The sequence below is a fragment of the Falco peregrinus genome, chromosome 1, assembly GCF_023634155.1.
Source record: "Falco peregrinus isolate bFalPer1 chromosome 1, bFalPer1.pri, whole genome shotgun sequence".
Lineage (NCBI taxonomy): Eukaryota > Metazoa > Chordata > Aves > Falconiformes > Falconidae > Falco > Falco peregrinus.
In genome coordinates this window covers 44835442-44855268 of record NC_073721.1, presented here as the reverse complement: position 1 = coordinate 44855268, position 19827 = coordinate 44835442, and the positions used below count along the sequence as shown (strand labels likewise).

The 19827-nt window shown below is 45.8% G+C and overlaps 1 protein-coding gene across 1 annotated transcript in view; it reads left to right on the top strand.

The window, feature by feature from the left end:
• CACNA1B (calcium voltage-gated channel subunit alpha1 B) overlaps positions 1–19827 on the top strand; it is a 296336-nt gene that overhangs the window by 139782 nt on the left and 136727 nt on the right. Inside the window, exons 8-10 of the mRNA XM_055817932.1 lie at positions 8852–8967; positions 18396–18452; positions 19191–19265. Coding sequence (XP_055673907.1) covers positions 8852–8967; positions 18396–18452; positions 19191–19265 — 248 coding nt within the window. The remainder of the gene's footprint in view (positions 1–8851; positions 8968–18395; positions 18453–19190; positions 19266–19827) is intronic.

The following is a 19827-nucleotide window of genomic DNA, read 5'->3' as shown; positions in this document are numbered from 1 at the left end:
CCTGGGGTGGATGATGAGCCGCAGAGCTTTGTGGCCACAGAGCTTCTATCTTTTATCTTCAGCACTACGAACTCTCAGTCCTCCTCTGGGCTTTCCTTGTTTAAAAACGGGGTTCAAAACTCTGACTTCTCAGCAAACCACCTCTATGGGCAGGCAAACTATCATAGAGGTACCAAACATCACCAGCATAAAGAAATTCTAACTGATGGTTTTCCAGGTGAATCAGTTGCTTGGTTTCGTCTCATTCCAGCACTTTCCAGCCTGATATCCCTGCGCCCCTGGGATGTGCTGTCTTTCACCTCCCTCAGATTTTCTTCTTGCTCAAATGAGGTGCATTTCCATGCTTTTTCTTCTTGTTCCAGATGGGCTTTTTAATCAATATGTTTTGCCTATGTTCAGTGGTGACCTGGGCCTGATTTTTAGAATTATTTAAAACCAGTGATTTAACAGTACTCTATATGCATTTCTATTCACGTTTTCAGATCAGTAAGTCGGAGGCATGAAATTATTTTTAGTTTTGCCTGCAGGTTTCTCTGCACTTGAGGATTTTTTCTGTGAGTGAGAAAAAACATACCTTGACTCATCCTAAAGTCTTGCCAGACCTTACTGTGGTAAAGATACCCAGTGTTATGGTAAAGAAACTGATGCCCTTGCTGATCTCCTCTCTTTTGTTTGTAGCCCTGCTGGGTGCAAGGTGCTGGCTATGGCTACAGCTGAGCCATGTCCTCTTGGGTTTGCCTCTTCCCAGCTATGGGCTGTGACACCTTGTGTCCAGGCAGCTGGAAATTGCACTGCTTGTCTATTTACTCCTGGATTTATTTTGTATTTTTCTTTTCCTAAGTCAGTTTTGATTCTATCCTCTGAAGAGGGTCCCCCGTGGAGAGTCGGCTCTCTTAGTCAACCGTTTGGTTACATCTATGTCCTGCGATACTTTCTGTCTCTGAAGACAATCCTGCAGGGTACGGTTTGCCCTTTCAATAACTGCTTGCCTGGTTGGGGAGTGAGGAATCCCTTTAACGTATTTAATTCCCCAAGTTGTCATAAACCTAGAGACTTGTTGACTACTGTATGCTGGACCATTGTCTGTCTTCATTTCTACAGGTACTCCCATAACAGCAAAACAAGACATTAAGTGTCTCTCCACATGTAATGCCTTTTCACCGGTTTGTGCAGTGGGCCACATGAAATGAGAATAGGTGTCAACTGTGACATGCACATACTTAAGCTTCCCAAAGTCAGGTACATGTGTTACATCCATTTGCCAAACCTGAAGTGCCTTCAGACCTTTTGGGTTAGTGCCCACCCCTAAACTAGGTCCATGATGACTGCGTTGAGGACAGGAGCAAACAATGCCCTTTGCATCTGCCATGGGTATTTACATACTGTTGATGTAAAGACTTTGCATTTTGATGTAACATCTTGTGGCTGTTACGAGCTTCTTCAAACTTATTTGTTGGAGGAGTTATTGCCAGACAGCTGACTGCTTCATCAGCTCTAGCATTACCTTCGCCTAACCCAATGGTCCACTGATGACTTCTAATATGCATAATACAAAATTCATGTTTTCTCTGTCGAAGAGTACTACACAGTTGTATAAACATTTCACCAAGATGTTGGTTCCGCCTTCGTAGTTTCCAGAGTGTTAACTATGGACCGCCATGTAGCTCCTAATGCTTTAGCTTCTTTTCCTTCTCTACCTCCCTTGATTGTAGTATCCCAGAGGCAATTGCCCACTTGTCTCCATTCCGTAATACTAAACAATAACGCGGGCTCGGGGCTCTTATTCTTTTTTCGTGCCCAGCGAACTAAGGTCTCCACTTCTGTCTCTTTAACACCCTCCCCTCTCTTAAAGAGGATGCTAGTTAGCAGTTTAATTGCCACATTTAATTCCATCGCGGTCTTCTCAGAGCTCCCCCCCTCACAGAAAGGATATCAATGGGGAAGACCCACCGCACTTGTTGCGGCCTTCCGTAGTGCCCTCCCTCTCACAGAGAGGAATTTAGCGGAGATCCCCGCCGCGATTTACTCTACGTGGTCTTACCACCAGCAGGGGTGCGATCTGCAGCTCTACACCAAACTCTGGACTTCGCTTTTTGCCTTCCAGGTTCTGCCCGCCTCCGACCTCCAGCTCCCTAATGGGACAGCTTCCCTTCGGGTCTGATGCATGGAGACTTCCGCATTTAAGCGAACAGCATTTAAGCTAAACCGCATTTAAGCGAATAAATGGGTCCCTGTTTGGGCGCCAGACAAAGAGGGTCCTCCGTGGAGAGTTGGCCAAGGCACGACAATCACACCAATATGGCTACATGCCGTGCTCCCTTTATTAAACAAACAGGCCATATTTATAACAAACTGACCGCTCACCTGACTTTACACACAGGTGATTGGATAAAAGTCTCTGCCCACGTGGGCATCCGTGTCACTGATCAGTGGGCATGCTGCAGGTGCCTGATCAGAGTGTGCCGATAAGAGTATGTTGATTCCACGGTTACCAGGACTTGCTCTGCACCTGGCTTCTTGTTTGTGCATAGCTTGTTTTCTTTCTCACCCTGCTTGTTCCCAGGACAATTTAAAGTTGCTCTGCAGCTTTAACTAACAGGCCTGGGTTGTCCAACACGGACAATGGTAACATATGTCCTCAGTCCTTTAAAAATCCCTCTACAGTCCTCCACCTATATTTCTAACTTGCCAGCATCCACCCGAGTTAGTGCACTGAAGGGAATGATGTGCTCTCCCCTGCCCCTTCCTCTCACCACTTGCCTCCTGTGGGCTGCTGTGAATGATTCAGCCCCTGCTGTGGCTGCCTTTCCTCCTCTCCTGGAGGAGCTTTTGTGAGAAACACCAAAGGCTGGTGCCTTTGAGGTGGCTGGCCTGCAGGGTGCCATCGCTGCAGGACTGCGGTTCTCCTGCTGCTGCCTCCCTGGCAGCCCCTCTCAGGATCTCAGAGCTGTTGTGTGCTGAGGTGAGTCCTTTAATCTCTGAAAGAGTTCAAAGAGTCGCTGGTGCTGCGGTTGATGAAGGTTCCCTAGTGACAGGGCACCCTGCTGAAGTGAAAGGTTTCAGAATCAAGGGAAGATGGTGTCCACTGTTGCTGCTCCGATCCTGAGCTTTGCTGTTGTGCTTCAGATACCCTCCTTCCCACCTGACCCCCCTGCCTGCCTCCCTCTGCTGCCCTGAGTCACCACAACACCCACAAGACGGTGAGGATGCTCAGCAGGTCCCCAGGCTCTTCCTGCATCTGCATCCAGGACACTGAGCACTTTCTTTTTTCTCTTTCCACTTCCCACTGTTCGTCTCGCTCCTGCTCACTCTCCATGGGCTTTCTTTCTTTTTGCTAGGGCTCCCTCACTGCCTCTGTCTCTCAAAGAACAGGTTTGCAGAAGGTAAAGAAAATGTTTAGTGCAGCCAAGGCTTTGTGTCCTTAGTTGCATAAACAGTTACAGTCATAAAGGTGTTTGGCTTCTTTGTTGCATCCAGCAGAGGCTTCTCCTTATAAAGAATTTACTGTTCTCCAGGAAGGCAAAAGACAGAGATATGAACCTGCAGAATAAATTCTTTCCCTGGAGCAAGAATCTGCTTTTCTATGAACACTTGGATGCTGATGTGATTAGTGAATGAAATGTGGGCAGTATTAACTGGGTCAGACCAGACCCTGGTGAAGCAAGCCACAAGGGGCTTTGCAGGACTGAGTGTATGAGGCAGCAAACTCAATCACTCAGGTACTGCAGGAGCTGCAGGATGGCAGGAGCGCAGGGAAGGCTGGCTCAGCAAGAACCTGCCTACCATGTTATTGCAACAGGCTTCACCCAAGCAGTTGGGATATGGTTGGATTAGGACAAGGTGACGTACTCCAGCATCAGAAACAGGTGTGAGAGGGAAAGGAAAAATTAACCAAAGGTTCTTTCTGTTTCCTTGTCACAGTTACTAACCAAAATAAATGGCAGGAAATGGACTTCCAGCCTTAAAATGCAATTAAGCCTTTCTGCTCACATGTGGATGCTCTCAGGATGCTGGGAGGTGTGTGCGGTCCCTGTGCTGAGAAGTCACCCTAAGGCTCTCTGGAGGGTCTCCTAGGTGACGTACAGCCTCAGAGCAAGTGGTTGCAGCCTACTAAGAGTACAGGAGGTTTGGTTTTACTGAAAAAAGCAGATAGTATTGCGTTCATCTTACCTCTCTTAGCATCCAGCATGTTCGTATGTCTGGGGTGCTACAAGTGCGTGTTGTTAATACAGTTCCTCTGCAGCCTCTTATGGAAATTCCTACCCCAGTGTTGCTCTTACTGAAAGTTAGGGGGGGTAACTGGCACCAAGTTTCTTTGGAGGTTCCTTCCTCGCTGATTGTGGAAGGGGTGGACTGAAACGGGATTTTTTAATATTTCACCTCTCCTCATTCTGGCAGCCCCCGAGTAGCACAGCATGCATGATGTGGTACCACTGCTGCTCTTCCAGCTCGTGTTGTGATGCTCCTCCAACTCACGTGTCAGGCAGCCAGGGGAGTTTGTTTTCCATCCTCTACCTTAGACTGTCCCTCCCTGCTTCCGAGTGACACTGGCTGCTTACAGGCTGCTGACAAGTATCAAATCCCTTCTTGGGCACTGTTCCACGTTCAAGCCACAAAGCTTAAGCTTACAAATTAAGCCTTCTGTCTCGGCCAATTTTGTTTCTCCACCTGGAGAGTTCATTTTGGCCTGTAACTCAGTCAAACATCTGCAGTCCTGGCTGGTTCCTTCGCCAGCAGCTCACCCATTTGAGTTATTTGGCTCCTCTCCATTCCTGAGGGCTGCATTTCTCCAGGCAGGACTATGTCCCTAGATGTCACATGCCATCCAGGCTCAACTTTACTCATTCTTTGGATGTACTTGGACTGGAGATGAAGCCAATCATAAAACACTGGGGGTTTTGTTTTAGACTTAAAATTCTTAAAGTTCTTTACAGCTACTTTTCAGGAGTCCCTGGTGGAGTCCTCCTGAGATCTGAGCTTCTTTCTGCTCACTCTGAACAGTACTTTAGATTCAGTAGATGAGGGCTGTTCTCTCGTTTTGAGATTTGAGGTTTCATTAGATCATGTGTAGCTCGGGTATTATTCTGAATGAGGAGCTGATTACCTGTGTTGTTATTACACATCGCTAATCATCAGCACTATTAGTGGTAGCAATGACAGTGATGCTGTATCATCTCTCTCTGCCTCTTCCCTGTGAGTGGGAAGCATTTCTGTCTGCTTTCTAAGTGGAAAACCTGAATTGCAGAGGTTTAATGGTGTGATTAGTCTTGTAGCAGGCGGGCTGTCGCTGGCCCTGGGAGTGTGCCATGAAACCCAAGAGCAGGAGGCGCATCCATCTCCATGCTCCATCTCTGCTCTCTGCTGTCGTATAGGAAAGTTAATCATGGATGAAGATTATGGTTTGTTTATTTTTTTTCCGTTTTAGTTGCTGTGACAGTATTTTTAATTTAAGACCAGCATGGATTAAGTACTTGTAAGAATTTCATGGGCTTATAATCTTTTACTGACCCTGGTGGTTACTCATGAGTTGACCCTGTCTCTTTTGTGGCTGCAGGGGGCTCTTGCATTTCCATGGAGTGGCTATTCCAGTGCATATTTATACCGAGATTTATTTCACTTTTCCACCCACCAAGGTGATAAGCAACAATCATCCATTTTCCTGGTGACTTTAAGCACCGACCACTCTTGAGAAGAAAAATGGGACACATTGAGCTCGACGGGATGGCGTGTGGTTTCCATGATGAATGCCCTTTCTTTGATTTCTGTTTGTTCCTGCTGTCTCTATAGAATCAGTTAGTCACCACTGTCATGTTGTAACTAAAATGCATTGTAGTCATCTACGCAGGCAGAGCTCGGCTTCCTCCGAAGCGGTGCCTCCTGTTGCTGTGCTGCGTGCAGGAGTACCCACCTTCCCTCTGCTCTGCTTAATGCCTCTCTGGACGGTGCTGAAAGATGCAGATTTTGGAGGGGTTGGGGGCATGTGGTGGTTGAGGAAAGCCAAGGGTGAGAATGGGTGAATTTTATTACTCCTTCCAGAACTGGCCAAGATGTGGAGGACCCACTATGAAGAAAGTCCCAGAGGTGCAGTCAGACAGGAGGCAGCATGTTTCCTGCTCAGGTTTCCTATCTGCTGGTTTGGGAGATTTTTGCAAGTCAATGGCATAAATAGCAATTAAGCTGAGTAGAAGAGGAAACTTATTTACTGCTACCAAACATTCCCATAGGACTTTCTGTGTTTTCACTTAGAACTGGCAGGAGAATTTCAGCTGAAATATTTTTAGATGAAATATGGCATTTTGATACAATTTCCCCCCCTTTTCTTTGACTATGTTCTGAAATTTTGTTGAAAAGCTCTCAAACAGAAAATCTGGGAGTTTTCCAGTTGCTGCAATTGGGGAATATTTCAGCTCCTGAATGGTGATGAATGTAGTGGAAGAGACACACGTGTTTTTGTTAATACATTTGATGAAAGAAACCACAGCCTTTTGACAAGTTCCAGCTTCATCAAACCTCTCTCCTATCTCCTGGAAATAGGAGAAAAGGGCAAGTGATGCGTTTCTCTGCCAGGAATACCATACAGCAAGACCTTCCACTCTTCAGCCTGGATGATTTTGCTACAGCTCTGTAGCACTCGAAGGTGTTCAATGAGCGGAGATCCAAGGCACTGCCTTCTCCTGGAAGTTCCCTCCCTACCCCTACAGCAGTGCCAAGCCTGCCAGCTCCAGGGAGCACAAGGGTGCAGGTGGCTTTAACCTCAGCAACATTCCTCACTGGTTTCTTGTGAAAAAGCGTGCATGGTTGCACAGAAACTACTGAAGTTTTGCAACTTAGCACGGCTTCTCCCTCATTTTCTTACACGTTTGAAGTTGAGATTAAAGGGACAAGTCCTAGGTAGCTCTTACTTTCCTTAGGCCAGATAGGAGCTGGCAGAGAATGAAAGGCTTTGCAAGGAAAGCTCTCCCCCCTTGCCCGCTCCTGGTAGGCGAGGGAGCAGTATGCAGCTCATCTGCTGTCCTGCCTGCCTGCTGTGGTCCTTCGGGAAAGTCCTCACAGGGTGGTGCCTCCTGCTCCCATCCAGCACAGCCCAGCTCTGGGGAATCTGTGGTGACAAGAGCCTGTAATGCAGGAAGCGTGGCCCCTCCACGTCTGGCAATTTAAATGCACGTTGTCACCTTGTGCTGTCTGAGCTCATTCCTCCCACTCTGGAGAGAAATGAAAACTGAGAGGGAGGTCCATGGCCCCAACCAGCAGCCAGTGAACCAGAAATGAGAACATTAAAAAGGAAAAGGGAGAAAATGCACATCCAGCTGACATGTGCAGGATCCCAAATCACCCAGCAGACACATGCTGAATGCCAAGGAGGAGCTGTGGGTTAAGAGCAATGTTTTGGTTTCTTCTATTTCAAGGATGCGGTCATGGGCTGTGCTGTCAGATGGGGGACAGGAGAAGGGAGTCAGGAGATGGGGATGTGCTGCTAAAATCAAGATAATGGCTCAGCCGATAGCAGCTCTCGCATCAGTGGCTGGTATCGGTGTGTGTTGCAGGGCTGAGCCAAGATCTTCCTGCAGTCCCTTCTCCGTGGGTCAGACAGTCCTGCCAAATGAAGCCAAAGTGTCAGCTTTGAAGGGTAAAGTGTAGACTGTGAATGTAAAGCTGCGTCTGGCACTTGCAGCTCCTTTTGCCCCTCCATTCTTCTGCCTTCCTCCCATCTCCTGCTCTTTCTGGCTTCTGAGGAGCTTGTGTGTGTAAGGAACAGATGATTAGGTGAGATATTCAGTCGAGAACAGTGGTTAATTACAGGTTTGCAGCAATTAACAGTTAACTGAAGATTTGAAGGACACAGCAGAGTTAAGATGTGAAATGAGAGAATGAGCGAGCCACTGGTATACACAGGGGACAAATGCCCGATCCCACATTTAACCATATAGCTAGAGCCACTGGGGGACTCACTGCAGTGTGTGCGCAAAGCGACGGGCTGCAAGGGCTGGTTTGCATGGTAGGCAGGGATGTACATCTCCAGGTGGGACATGAGAAACTTCCCAGAAGTGATACGAATTACCTTGGGGAAGCCGCCAACGTGGGTGTCTTACAGTGGTGGATGCAGTATCGTCTCAGAATCCTTTCAAAGTGGGAAGTGGGATGAGCTTGGACAAGATTTTTGCAATGGTTGGTTTAACCTTAGGTTCGAACTCTTCTGTACGGTCCTGTTCTAATGATTTGATATCTAGACACTTGCCTTCCATGTGATTTTAGTAAATAGCAGGATCATTGTTACCCTCAACCCAGAGCATCTGGGCTATTTCACCTTGACCCCAGAGCACCCATCCTCTCTTGTAGCTCTTATTTGACTTGTGTCTGTCAAAGTCATCTTCAGCCTGGGAAAACTCAAGGAAAGGCTAACAGGGAAGAGCAGATGTCTTCCAACACCAAGAGAGTGTTGGGGTGTCTGTGACATAATATTGTGCTTCTAGAGGAAATTCTGCTGTGGAGTGAGTAGTGTGGAGGGAGATGGAGGACAGTTTTTAGTGTTGAGGACAATACTTTGTATTGCATGACTGGACAGGTGGTTGTGCATCGGGATCTCATTGCAGTGGGTACGGTGTGGCCCTAGAACACATGCACATGGCAGTTTGCAGCCCTCCTTCAGGATGAGGGAGGCAGAGAAACAGCTGAGCTACCATCAGAGTAGTAGTTTGGTGGACAGCAATGCGTAGCATGCTGTGGTTTCCGCTCACTATTGCTGTCATCGATTCCACGAGCTGTGCGAATACAATCCTAAAGACAAAAGAAGGGCCGTGTATTTTCCCTGACCACTTATGACGCATGCTTTCTCATTCTTCTCTCTGCATAGTGAATTCGCCAAAGAACGAGAGAGGGTAGAAAATCGTCGCGCTTTCCTGAAACTCCGTAGGCAGCAGCAAATTGAACGGGAACTAAACGGGTACTTGGAGTGGATCTTCAAAGCAGGTAAGGCAAGAGGTCTCCTGATTTTGGTTCAGTGTGTTTTGTGGCAATTAGAGTCTGGTGATGACAGAGAGGACAAGGGCCCTAAACTTGGGGGCCATTGGGGTAACCCACGACTGGAGAGGGCCCAGCCAGCACTTGGTGGTTTTGTTGGGCTTGTTTCTATTGCAAGACATCTCGGTTTGGTTAAGCAAAAATAAAGGAGATGGGCCAACTTACGTTATTGCTGAGATCAAAGCAATTGTCTTAATACAGTATAATATAAAATGTGATACAGTGCCCAAAGTCTCCACCGTGGGGAAGCTGTTCCCTTATATGAGTCATTTATATTTTATTTACTTTCCACCACAGCTGTTTTATAAGCCTCTCTTGCTACGATGGTAAAATACACTGGAGTGTCATTTTTATGAGCTACAGAGATCACTTGCATGAAACTCACCCCAGCACATATTAACATTGCTTTATAACTATTATAACTGAACATTGCGGTTTATTGCAAGCTGTGAGCAACTTTAACAAGGACCCAAACACACTAATTTAACGAAAAATAGCATGCTTTTCTTTTCCTTTTTATCGGACAGTAAAGATTACCAATAACCTTTCTGCATTATAGAGTAGCTGAGATATATATTGACATAACCACAGTGCAATTCATTCACATAGCATCAAGAAAGCTTCTGGGGCTAATTTGCTTCCTTGCTTACTTTTCCGAAAAGCTGAAACATCTGAGTAAAGGGAAAATTAATTTCAAAACAATTGTGGAGAGAAAAAGCAGCAATGGTTTCTCAAATACATTTTCAGATGCTTTTCTAGGCAGGTCAGCTACACCCTTGTCCTTTACAAATGGGGAAACTGAGGTCCAACATTATATGGTGACTCACCTGACGTCAGCTGGTAGGCGGGTGGCAGGAGTGGTGCTCCTAGACTGTGGGCTGGCACCACACTAAAATCCATGTCATCATTCCTTGTTTTGAAATCCGTGCTGATGTTAGAGGCCTGATGTGCTAAAATGTGCTTGTGCAAGGATGTAACTGGATGGTCACAGCAACTCGCTGCAGCATTGCACGTGCGTGAGCCGTGTACCGGCCAGGGGCCAGAGTATCCTGGTGCTATTCTGTGTGCGAGTGGCTCTGTGGGTTTTACAGCTCCTGTTTTATGTGCACAGCCTCGGTGCCTGTATTTGGAAGAGTGTTTTCCCATAGCTCCTGCTGCTTTGCTTCTGCTTTCCCCTCTGAAAGGTTCTGCCAGCCCATGTGGCGTGGGGACGGGGGCTCTGCCCTGCTACAGGGCTCAGGGAGCGCTGGAGGGGGCGACTGCAACACCTCCCCCTGGGGCCACTGGTCTGGGCATGAGTTTTGACAACCTGGCCAGGGAGGAAAAAGACTGAAGCGCTGAAATGTAGAATAGGAAGAAGCAGCAGCAGTTTGTATGGTGTCTCAAGCCCGTTATTTCCCATAGTGCTATGCACAGTGACAGGCGGGTGCCACTCGTATTGACGGGCTTTTATTCATTGTGACTGTTCAACAGCAACTGTCCTCAATTAGGCAACCACACTTCATCCTGTGTTTCTGTAGGATTCAAAAAAATGATCGTTCATTTTCTTTCCACTTACAATTTGTCTTCCCATTTGTTTACAGCTTTTGTGCTACTCAAATTCAAATTAATTAATGGTTTATCCAGTGGCTGAAGCAGAGTACACTGTGGCTCTCCCTTGGTTCTAGTGCCATCTTGCTTTTAAGGCTCTTGTGATCGCTCGATCTCTAAATCCTGGTCTCCCCATCAGTAAAATAGAGATGAGAATTCTCTTGCAAAGATGTGGGTTGCTTTGTTTCATTTTGGTGGCTGTTCTGCCCAGAAGAGCTGTGCAGAGGTCATTAGCTGATCTTGTCTGCAAGTTGAGGTGAAGTTCTAAACCGTACAGCCCTTCTCTGCTCCAGTTCTGCATCCCTGTGGGAATGGCTGGCTCTTCTTTTTCTGTGTTGCCAGTGCTGTATGAATGCCATATCAGTTTAGAGTGAAATGCTGTAAAATGCCCACCTTTTTATTTTGTCTAATAACAGAATAACAGGAGGTTTCTAATCTTCTAATAACAGAAGATCAGAAGGTTTTCTAGAACAGGAAAGTGTATGCAAAATAACCGAATCAGGGAATAATAAAAATATTCTGTATAAGCATTGTTGAAAATACAATAGGAATATAAAAAAGCTTCCTAGTACAGCTGAATAACGACAATAATTAAAAGCAACCTAGCAGCGTTAGTAAATCTTTGAATACAAAAGGTAGTGTGAAGGCTGACCAAAACTGAAAATCGTGTGTTTAGAATTCAGGTGCTGAAATCTGGGACTATGCCGTCAGTGGGCATTCCCCATTTCTGTTTTAGAGGCCAGGGTTTCAACTATGAAATGATCATGAGTTACTAAACTAGGTAATCAGTCTTCCTTGTCCAGGACTGCATGTCTGCAGACTGCTTGGTTGGGGGGAACAAAACAGGCAGGGGGGGACTGGGACGGGGGATGGTCATGGGCAGTCCAGCCAGGACAGAAATCTCTTGCAGCAGCCCCGGGCACTGAGGTACAATAAGCTGTTTGCATAAAAGAGTGAGCAAAAGCTCTTGGTCTTCTGCTCCAGTGTAACTCTGGAGGGTTATGTTATTATTCATGTGAATATCTAATTGTTTTTAAATCCTTCTAACATCCTTGACCTCTTTGAATCTTGTAGCAAGGAGTTCCACATACGCTTGGTTTGGTGTTAAAACCCAAACCAACCCACCAAACAGTATGTCCTGTCCTTGATTGTAAACACGTTGCCTTTCTGCAGTGAGAACAAGAGCTCAGGAGCGTGCTTCATATTTCTCTTTATTAATTTTCTGTCTCTGATCTCTCTCTACCTTGTTTCATCTTATTTTTTCAGCTCTAAAGCACGCAGAACCAATCTGCTCAATCCTCTCGCTTCCCATGGAAAGCTCTCTAGGTTTCTAATATTTATAGTATCCTCTCTAAGCATTTTGTTTGTTCATTTTTTCTCATTTATTTTTGATGCGAGGTAGGAAGAGTGGAAAGCTGCATTCCAGTGATTTGTGAAGTGGCATTTTAACACTTAATCTGCCTGATTTTGCTCCGTAATGTTTTACATATTCTGAGTAGCTACTGGAGCTGGAAAGGAGGTTTCCTTGTTCTCACTGCTGCTCAGGTTTTTGCCTCAAGGGCTGTAACTGGTTTAGGACCAAGGAAAGTATTTGAGTGACTAAAATCACTCCTTCATCTGTACACTACCTCCCATTGGTGAACTATGATTTTAATTTAACATTGTGCTCATTATTTATTGACCACTCTTGAGTGTCTTTTATGTTTCTCACAGCCTTCTCTATTTGTTATTTGAATGTTATATTATCTCTTGCTGTACATATTGCTTTAAAAAGGTGGTTCAGATAAAACTTTGGGGTTGTTTGCTATCAACCCTTTCTTATACTGCAATTGTAGACTGTTTAGTCCCCCAGAAAAAAAAACAACCAAAGGGTCTTTGGTTTCTACTGCTTAAGTGCTGTCTGACTCGAGTGTGTTCCAGACCTGGTCTAATGACTTGTCTTATATTTGTGTTGTAAGAATGAAACTTCAATAGTCTGGCTCTTGACTTTTATATTTTTCTTTTTTTCTGGTGGTACTTTTAATTTTTTTTTCTAGTGGTAAAATAAGAGGATAAAAGAGAACAAAGTATTAATTAAAAGTGCTTGTGAGGTTTTCAGGTAGGTGCCTTGGCACAGCTGAAAGATTTTGGTGCCAGCTCACTATTAATAAATTGTCAGAGATGCAGCTGTGCTTGAAACTGAAACAAACACAGCTCAGTCTGTTTTAAATGTGGATTATTTAATACTGGCAGCAGCACATCTGCTTGAGGGATCTATACCAAGGTGTTTTAGACAGTGACAACCTTAATGTGCAAATGCTTGTGTGAGTTATACTTAATACAGGAAGCCTTAATTGATGAAGTGCTTAAACAAATGGCTTCTTAACAAAGGGTTGGAGAACTAAAGGGAAGATTGTAACACAGATAATGTGCTGAAGTGCTGAATTTAAATGTGCATGACTTGAAAAAAAAAATCAACTCACGGTCTGACCAATTTCCTTAGAGTTTGAATTGACTTTCTTCACTTAGCATTATACAGAGGCCAGGTATGAGATTTCTAGCTTGGCTTATATCTCAGGTGCACGTTGAAGAATGAATACATAGGGCAATCAGGAGGGTTTAAATATTTTCAAATGAGATACCAAGTGATTTCATGTAAGAGTCCCATATCATGACATCAAGTCTAAGCAAGGACAATTGTAACTTGGTAGGTTCCTCTTGAGGATGTCAAGAAGAAATGCCATCTTATATGATGTAAATCTGTGTCTTCAAATCTGTAACATTTTCAGTCTTACAAAACTAGTGCAAGTTACAGGTGGGAAGCAATGATCAATTCCTATCATTTCTTGCATCTCAGAATTCAGGCCAAAATTTCGTATGCCAGTTGCCATGTTAAGCTCATAAACATTGACTCTGGATCGTTTAGAAGTGACCTGTATGGATCACTTAGAAACAGACTTGTAATCTTAAATTTAATCTTGAAGAATAAAACCAACTGTCTGTTTTTTAGTAAATTCTTTGAAGGGAACAGCTCTGCCCACCACTAGAAGTCAGCTGATATATGTGTAAAAAGCAATGCTTTGCACTGTGTTGCTCCTCTAGGCACGAGACAGCAGTTCTGCTCCCCAAACGCCTCTTCTTCAGTTTTTTTGGCTTTTATTTTCAAATAAAAACTTCAAAAAAAACTTTCAGTTTTTTATTTGATATTCAACCAATATCAAATAAAGGCTTATGATGAGCAAACCCTGTCCTGCTCCACCTGCGGCGTGCTGGGACAGGCTCTGCTCTTCATGCCGTGTTCTCGCTGGGCTCTGTGCAAAGGCAGTAGCAAGTCAGTTTGAAATTGTGCCTGTCAGAGGAATTTTAAAGCGGTGAAGCCAAGCAATGTAATCCATGCAAATGATTTTGCCACCACGGCTTTCTCCATTAAACTCCTCAAAACCATAGCAACTTTTAGGCTGTCGTGCTGCATTTCCAACTGAGAGTGTGGAACCAGAAGTTCTCTGCACAGAGTAAAGTGCTTACAAGCCCACAAATATTCTTTTGAGGAAGTTTCTCTTATCTTACAAGGACATGCATCGTTTTTGAAAATACTTTGCTCAGAGACTGGAAGTCTTTCAGTTCAGACCTAATCAAGTTGCATGTCTTTTGCATTTTAATTCTTTCCAGGTCCATCACTTTGCACAGCACTGACTCTGAGTGTTTCTTTTCTCCTGGAGTAAGCAGGCTTTGGGAATGAGTTTAACCTCTCTCTTCCAGTTCACTGTAACTTGAATGCCATTCCTTGAGATAACAAAGGTTTATGAACCTCAGGTTTCAGCTTTCTGTAGAAGGAAGAGAGCAACAAGCCCCTTGATACCGCTGCAAAAAGGCACCTACATAGATGAAAGAGAGCAGCAACGTGTGCGGGATGGCAGGGGAGGATGACTGCCGGGAAGACAAATGACAGTTCCCTGTGAGAGAGTGACGACTTCTTCGAAGGGCTGCATTTTTACTCATTTTTTCTGTTTAACAAGTCTGAAGCTTCAATGGTTAAATTCAGTTGTTCTTCTTTTCTTCTAACCTCTTTTGCCTGTTGAACCTCAGTCATTTCCTGGAATCCGCTCTTGAGCCCACAATGTTCTGTCTCCCCATGCCAAGGGGAGAGGGGGCACCGTGTTTCTCTGCTGCTTTGCCTGTGTTGTTCAGCTTGCCAGTCCCTCAGTATAAGGTTTGCCTTTATTTCCAGTCCTGTAACATGCTGTGTGTTGTCAGTACTTAATGACCAGCAATTAATCTTACTGCTGAAACACCTCTTACTCTGATGTCCTAGCAAAGCCCCTGTGCGTTCGTTTGGAGGCGAGGAGTTGCTGGTCTGATACTGTCTGTGTGAATATTGCTTCTTCTACTGCAGGGGCACTGTTGTTTGGAGGTTTTTCAAGCATCCTAATTATCTTCTTCCGGTCTCTGTGTTACAGTGATGACTAAAGGCAATACAGCTTCTGATCCTCTGCTTAGGATGCTGTATGGTTAAAAAAACCCAAACCCTCAAAACAGCCTAGCAATGATGAGTAGCCTGCTGAGCTGTCTTTTTAGCTGGCTTTAAAAACTGTGTGAAGCCCCACTAGAGTAAAGGTGGTCCCTTGGTGTCCCAGAGGATACAAGACAAGACAGGGAGTGACTGTCAAGGGGGAGAACTGGGGAGCGGTGGTGAAGTCAGGCTTGAGGGAATTGCACTCGTGAAACCTGGCTTTTGTTTATTTTAAGGGAACAGTAAAACCGAGCCTTGGTGAGATACGTCTATGGATGGAGATATGTTTTGGCACCAGCTCGGTGCCCTGAATTTGGGGCGCATTTGCAGAGGTGTCTCGAAAGAGCATGTACTTTGTAGGTGAAAATATGTTGATAACAAATTGTCACACCTTAGAAATTCAGGTCCCACTGGCATTTATCAATCTGGTTTCTGAAACGTCAGTACGGCTAAACTCCTCACCCATCTGACTTGGGGGGCACAGGAGCATCAGATGGCATTATCACACCGTGGCAAATCGCGATGGTTATGTGTCCATACAGTTCACAGGTCACCTCTGGGGACTCAGGATTGTTCCTCCCCTGCTGCCCAAAGGACAGCGGAGTGTCAGCACAAATTGTTACAGGAATGTGCGGAACAAGAGGCCGCTTAGACATGGGCAAAGAAGAATTTCTTTTTCCTACTCTGAGATCGTTGAAAGGAACCGGTACCATGATTCTCCTCCTGCACTGACACAAATCAAGTGCAGAACAGAGCTTCCACCTAAGTGAACAGGCTTTCTTTCCTGGAGTCTTCTAATTTTTTTAACAAGACATGACTGAAACCAGCACACCTCCGAGCACGAACTGGGAAGCGTGCTGGCTCTTGCCGAGACCTTCCTCCCGCAGACGCGGCTCTTACGCTGCGCTCGCCCGTAAGAAGAAGCCCCAGAAGAACAGCCGCCTGCCTTCTGACCTTTGCTAGCTCATTATTTTCATTGCTCACCACTTGCGTGGCAGTGTGTCCATGCCCTGCAGTAGCTTGTATTAGTCTATTTAATTACCAAACACTCTCTAAAAGTCAGCTTTTCGTTCTCGGAGTGGCAGAACTGCTCCTCTGGGAAGTGTTCGCCTTCCCGTGCTTGCTCTTTGTTGTAAGACCCAAATGTGCACTCCACTTCAAATGGTTTTGCGTTTTCACTGCAATGTGCTAGTATGTTGCATAGGAAAAAACCACATCTGCATTATGTAGAGGAGCATGAAATGGAGAACCCCAAAACACTGATGGCAGAACTAACCCCTGGAGCCAGGAGTGCAGAAACATCTGCATGGCACTATTGACTTTACTGGTACTAGGTGCTAGACTCATTTTTATGCAGAGTTCTGTGGCAGCAATATGGGTATATAACCTTCAGATACGACATAAAGCTTTTAAAATCACACTCCATGAGCAATGTAGGCTTTAAGAAAAATCTGTATAAAATGTCCACTGTAGTAGCATCTCAAGCTTATGCTTGTTCCAACGCAGGTTTGCTTTGTGTTTCACGTTTACAGGCCTTTGTTCAGCTGCCTTTGGGAAGGGGTCTCCATATCTAAACCTCCCTTCTATGTGTTTTAGGGCAGTCATATTCACCGCTAATTGCCATTTAACTCCTTCCATATTTTTAGCACCCAAATACCAGTACGGCTTTTCCCTAGGCAAGACTTCAGAAGAACCTTTTGGTTTCTGAGGGGCCGGTTTGAGAGAGAAATCTCTTGAGCTGTCTAAAAAAGCTCATTTCACTTTTCTAACCTGTCTTAAAGAGCCTCAGAAAGCACCTGGATTGTATTGGCTTATGGGCTTTTGGAAGGATTTCATGCCTTTTAAAGTGCAGATTTTTAGCTCAACTGACATTTGTAACCCTCTAGCAACTCTCCTTTCCTCTGTGCCTCTGGTGCACTAGTTTGCACTTTCTTATTTTGTTCTCCTCTGCTTGGGTTTCCAGTCTTCCCTAGTCCTGGATATTATTTTTCAGCCTTCTCAATTTGCTCTGTTATTAATGTATCATTCGCTCTCTCCCCCCGATGATTAATAAAGAGATTATATAAGGCTTGTGTGGTAGTGCTGATCCCTCTAGTATACTAGACAGCTTTCAACTACACGCTTTGATGTTTGGCCTGTGTTTTTTTGGTTTGTGGGTGTTTTTTTTTTTTTAATAATTTTTTTTTTAGTTAGCCTTCCATCTAGTCTGGTTTAAATGGACTTTAAAGCAAAATTTTGTGGGAACTCAGTGTCAGATGATTTAGTAAGATCCCAATTTTACATTTGTAATTTAAATTATATTTGTGCCAAACGTGAAAAAAAATGTCATTTATAATATTACAAGGAAGTGTACAGTTTACCAGCTGCCAACTCAATGTTTTGTTTCCTTTAGGTTGTCGTTTAGAAAACCATTACCAAATTTTACAGCAGCAAGGTCAGATCTGTGGCTCAGACTGTATGAGCTGTATGGTTTCGATATTGGTGCAGTGTGGTGTGTACTGCAAATTGACCTGGCTGCTAACATTTTTATTGTGAAACCTTAGGAAATTTGGTTGCTTTTCATGCAGATAAAAATGAGTCAGTTTGGGGGGGTTGAATTTTTCAGTGTTTTTTGAATTCTTTTCTCGTAGGAAGGTATAAACTTGTATTTTGGAGATGAGTTACACAGGAATAGAAAATGAATGGTGGTGTTCTTGTGTGAGCTGTGCTAGCCAGAACTCCCCCATGGAAACTTTGCTGTGGATTTTATTTGGACAAGGGTTTGATGCAGTGGCTCTTTGGTGACATACTGTCTCCTGCAATGTGGTAGACATCCCTGCTTGTGTTACCCTGTGCCATGACACAGATCTGTTCCCAATGGGCTGAGTCCTGGTCTTATTGATGGAGACAGAAGAATAGCAATGGGTGTAAAGCATCTACCACTTCTCAGTGTCTCCAGTGTGGCAGGGCATGAGGGACCATCCTCTGGCTTGTGGAGACCTGTGGTCTTGCTTGGGTCAGAAGGAAGGTTCTTGGTCTCCAGAAGTCTCTTGGGGACGATAGCTGGGTAAAGAAATGAGTGGGTTGTTGGGGGTGAGCAGGGAAATCATGGAGGAATTGCTACAGTCTTCCAACGGTTTGTCTGGCCTCCTCCCGCTGTGGAAGAGGGGCACAGGGTACAAAATATGGTTGTCATCCATCCCTTCTTCCGCAGGCTTGGTGTAACTGGTGGCACAATGGGGTAATGCTAGTGGCAGCTGGTTTTAGAGCGAGGATGCGCTAAATGTGAAATTGAATCTTGCTGGTTTACCTTTTACAGAGGAGGTCATGCTGGCGGAGGAAGACAAGAATGCAGAAGAGAAATCTCCTCTGGACGGTAGGTCGTTCTGCTGTGCAGTTTTCCTCCTGTGATACGTGAGAGGTTCACCTGCTGTACGCTGCCGTGGCTTTCCGTTGTAACCAGCAAGGTGTGAGGAACATGCTCTTTTGCATGCACTTGGCATAAGCTGGGCTAAAGAGTCCCTTTTCCCGTATCGGGTCTGTTTGAGGTTGCAGGTGGATGATGAGCAGTTACATGACACCGCTCTGGGATGGGGATCTGCCCTTGGGGTCGGTCGGTCCTTAGGCTGCCTGTGGGACCGGCAGCGTGATGGGGACGCCCGCCAGCCTCTGCCGAGCGTGGCTGGCTGTGTCTACGCGCAGGTTGTGGCGGGGGTAGGCTGCAGAGCGGATGCCAGAAGAGAAATGCATTGACTGAGAGAAGGCAGGGCTCCAAACCGAGGTTTCCAAATGGATTTGACAGAGACTAAGACCCCTGTTACTTGTAAGCAGTAAGACATAACAGGGTGTGGTGATCCTACCTTCCGACGTGTGACCCTAGCACTGCAGGACGGCTGGAGGTACCGAGCTTTGGATGCAGGTGCAGCGGGGCCATGGGGACTGCTCTCCCTGTGCCTCCAGACCGATGAGCTCTTAGGATGCGACAGCCAGTCAAAGTTCAGTTAAAGATTCTTCCCTCTCCCTTTTCTGACCATCTTTCGTCCTCCCATGTCTCCTCCTTTCCCCTCCCCTCCCTTTCCCTCCTCTTTTTTTTTCTCCTCCCATTCACTGTCAGGGAGGGCCGCCTCGGAAGGGCCGATTCAACAAGGCACGGCACCGGCAGAGACTAGCAGCGGCAGCAGCTACAACAGTGAGTGGATTGCAAATCACCAGGGGCTTAGGCGGCACAGCGGGGCAGTGCTTCTCCCCCCGCAGCCCCACGTGCCCAGGTCACCGGTGACATTTCCTGGCTGGTTCTGCACCTTGCTGGGAGCCACACGGCTCCTTGGGCTATCAGGCGCCCAGCTGCTGGTCCACCTTGGCCAGCCTGGTGACCTGCGCTCGGGGGGGGGCTCGGGGGTGGAAGAGCTGGGGCTGCAGAAGGTCAGGGCTGAGGTGTGCTTGGAAAATCTTTGTGTGGGTGCGTGGGTGTGTGTGCGCTGGGGAAGTTTGTCCGGCACGTGGGTGCAGACAGGGCTGTTAGTCTCAAGGTGGAACGAGTGTCTGGAAGAGTAGTCTGAAAAGTTGAGTGGTGGAAGCAAACTCAAGGTGGGGACAGGCCACGGAGTAAAGACCCAGGTACACTAAGGCTCCCTCTATGCTAGTAAGCTAAAGGAGCCCAGCGATGTCCCCAACTTTGAAGGCAACTGTTATGGAGCAGCCCACATCTATGCTGGTAAATTATCTTAGTCCCCAAAACAGAGGGGCATTGC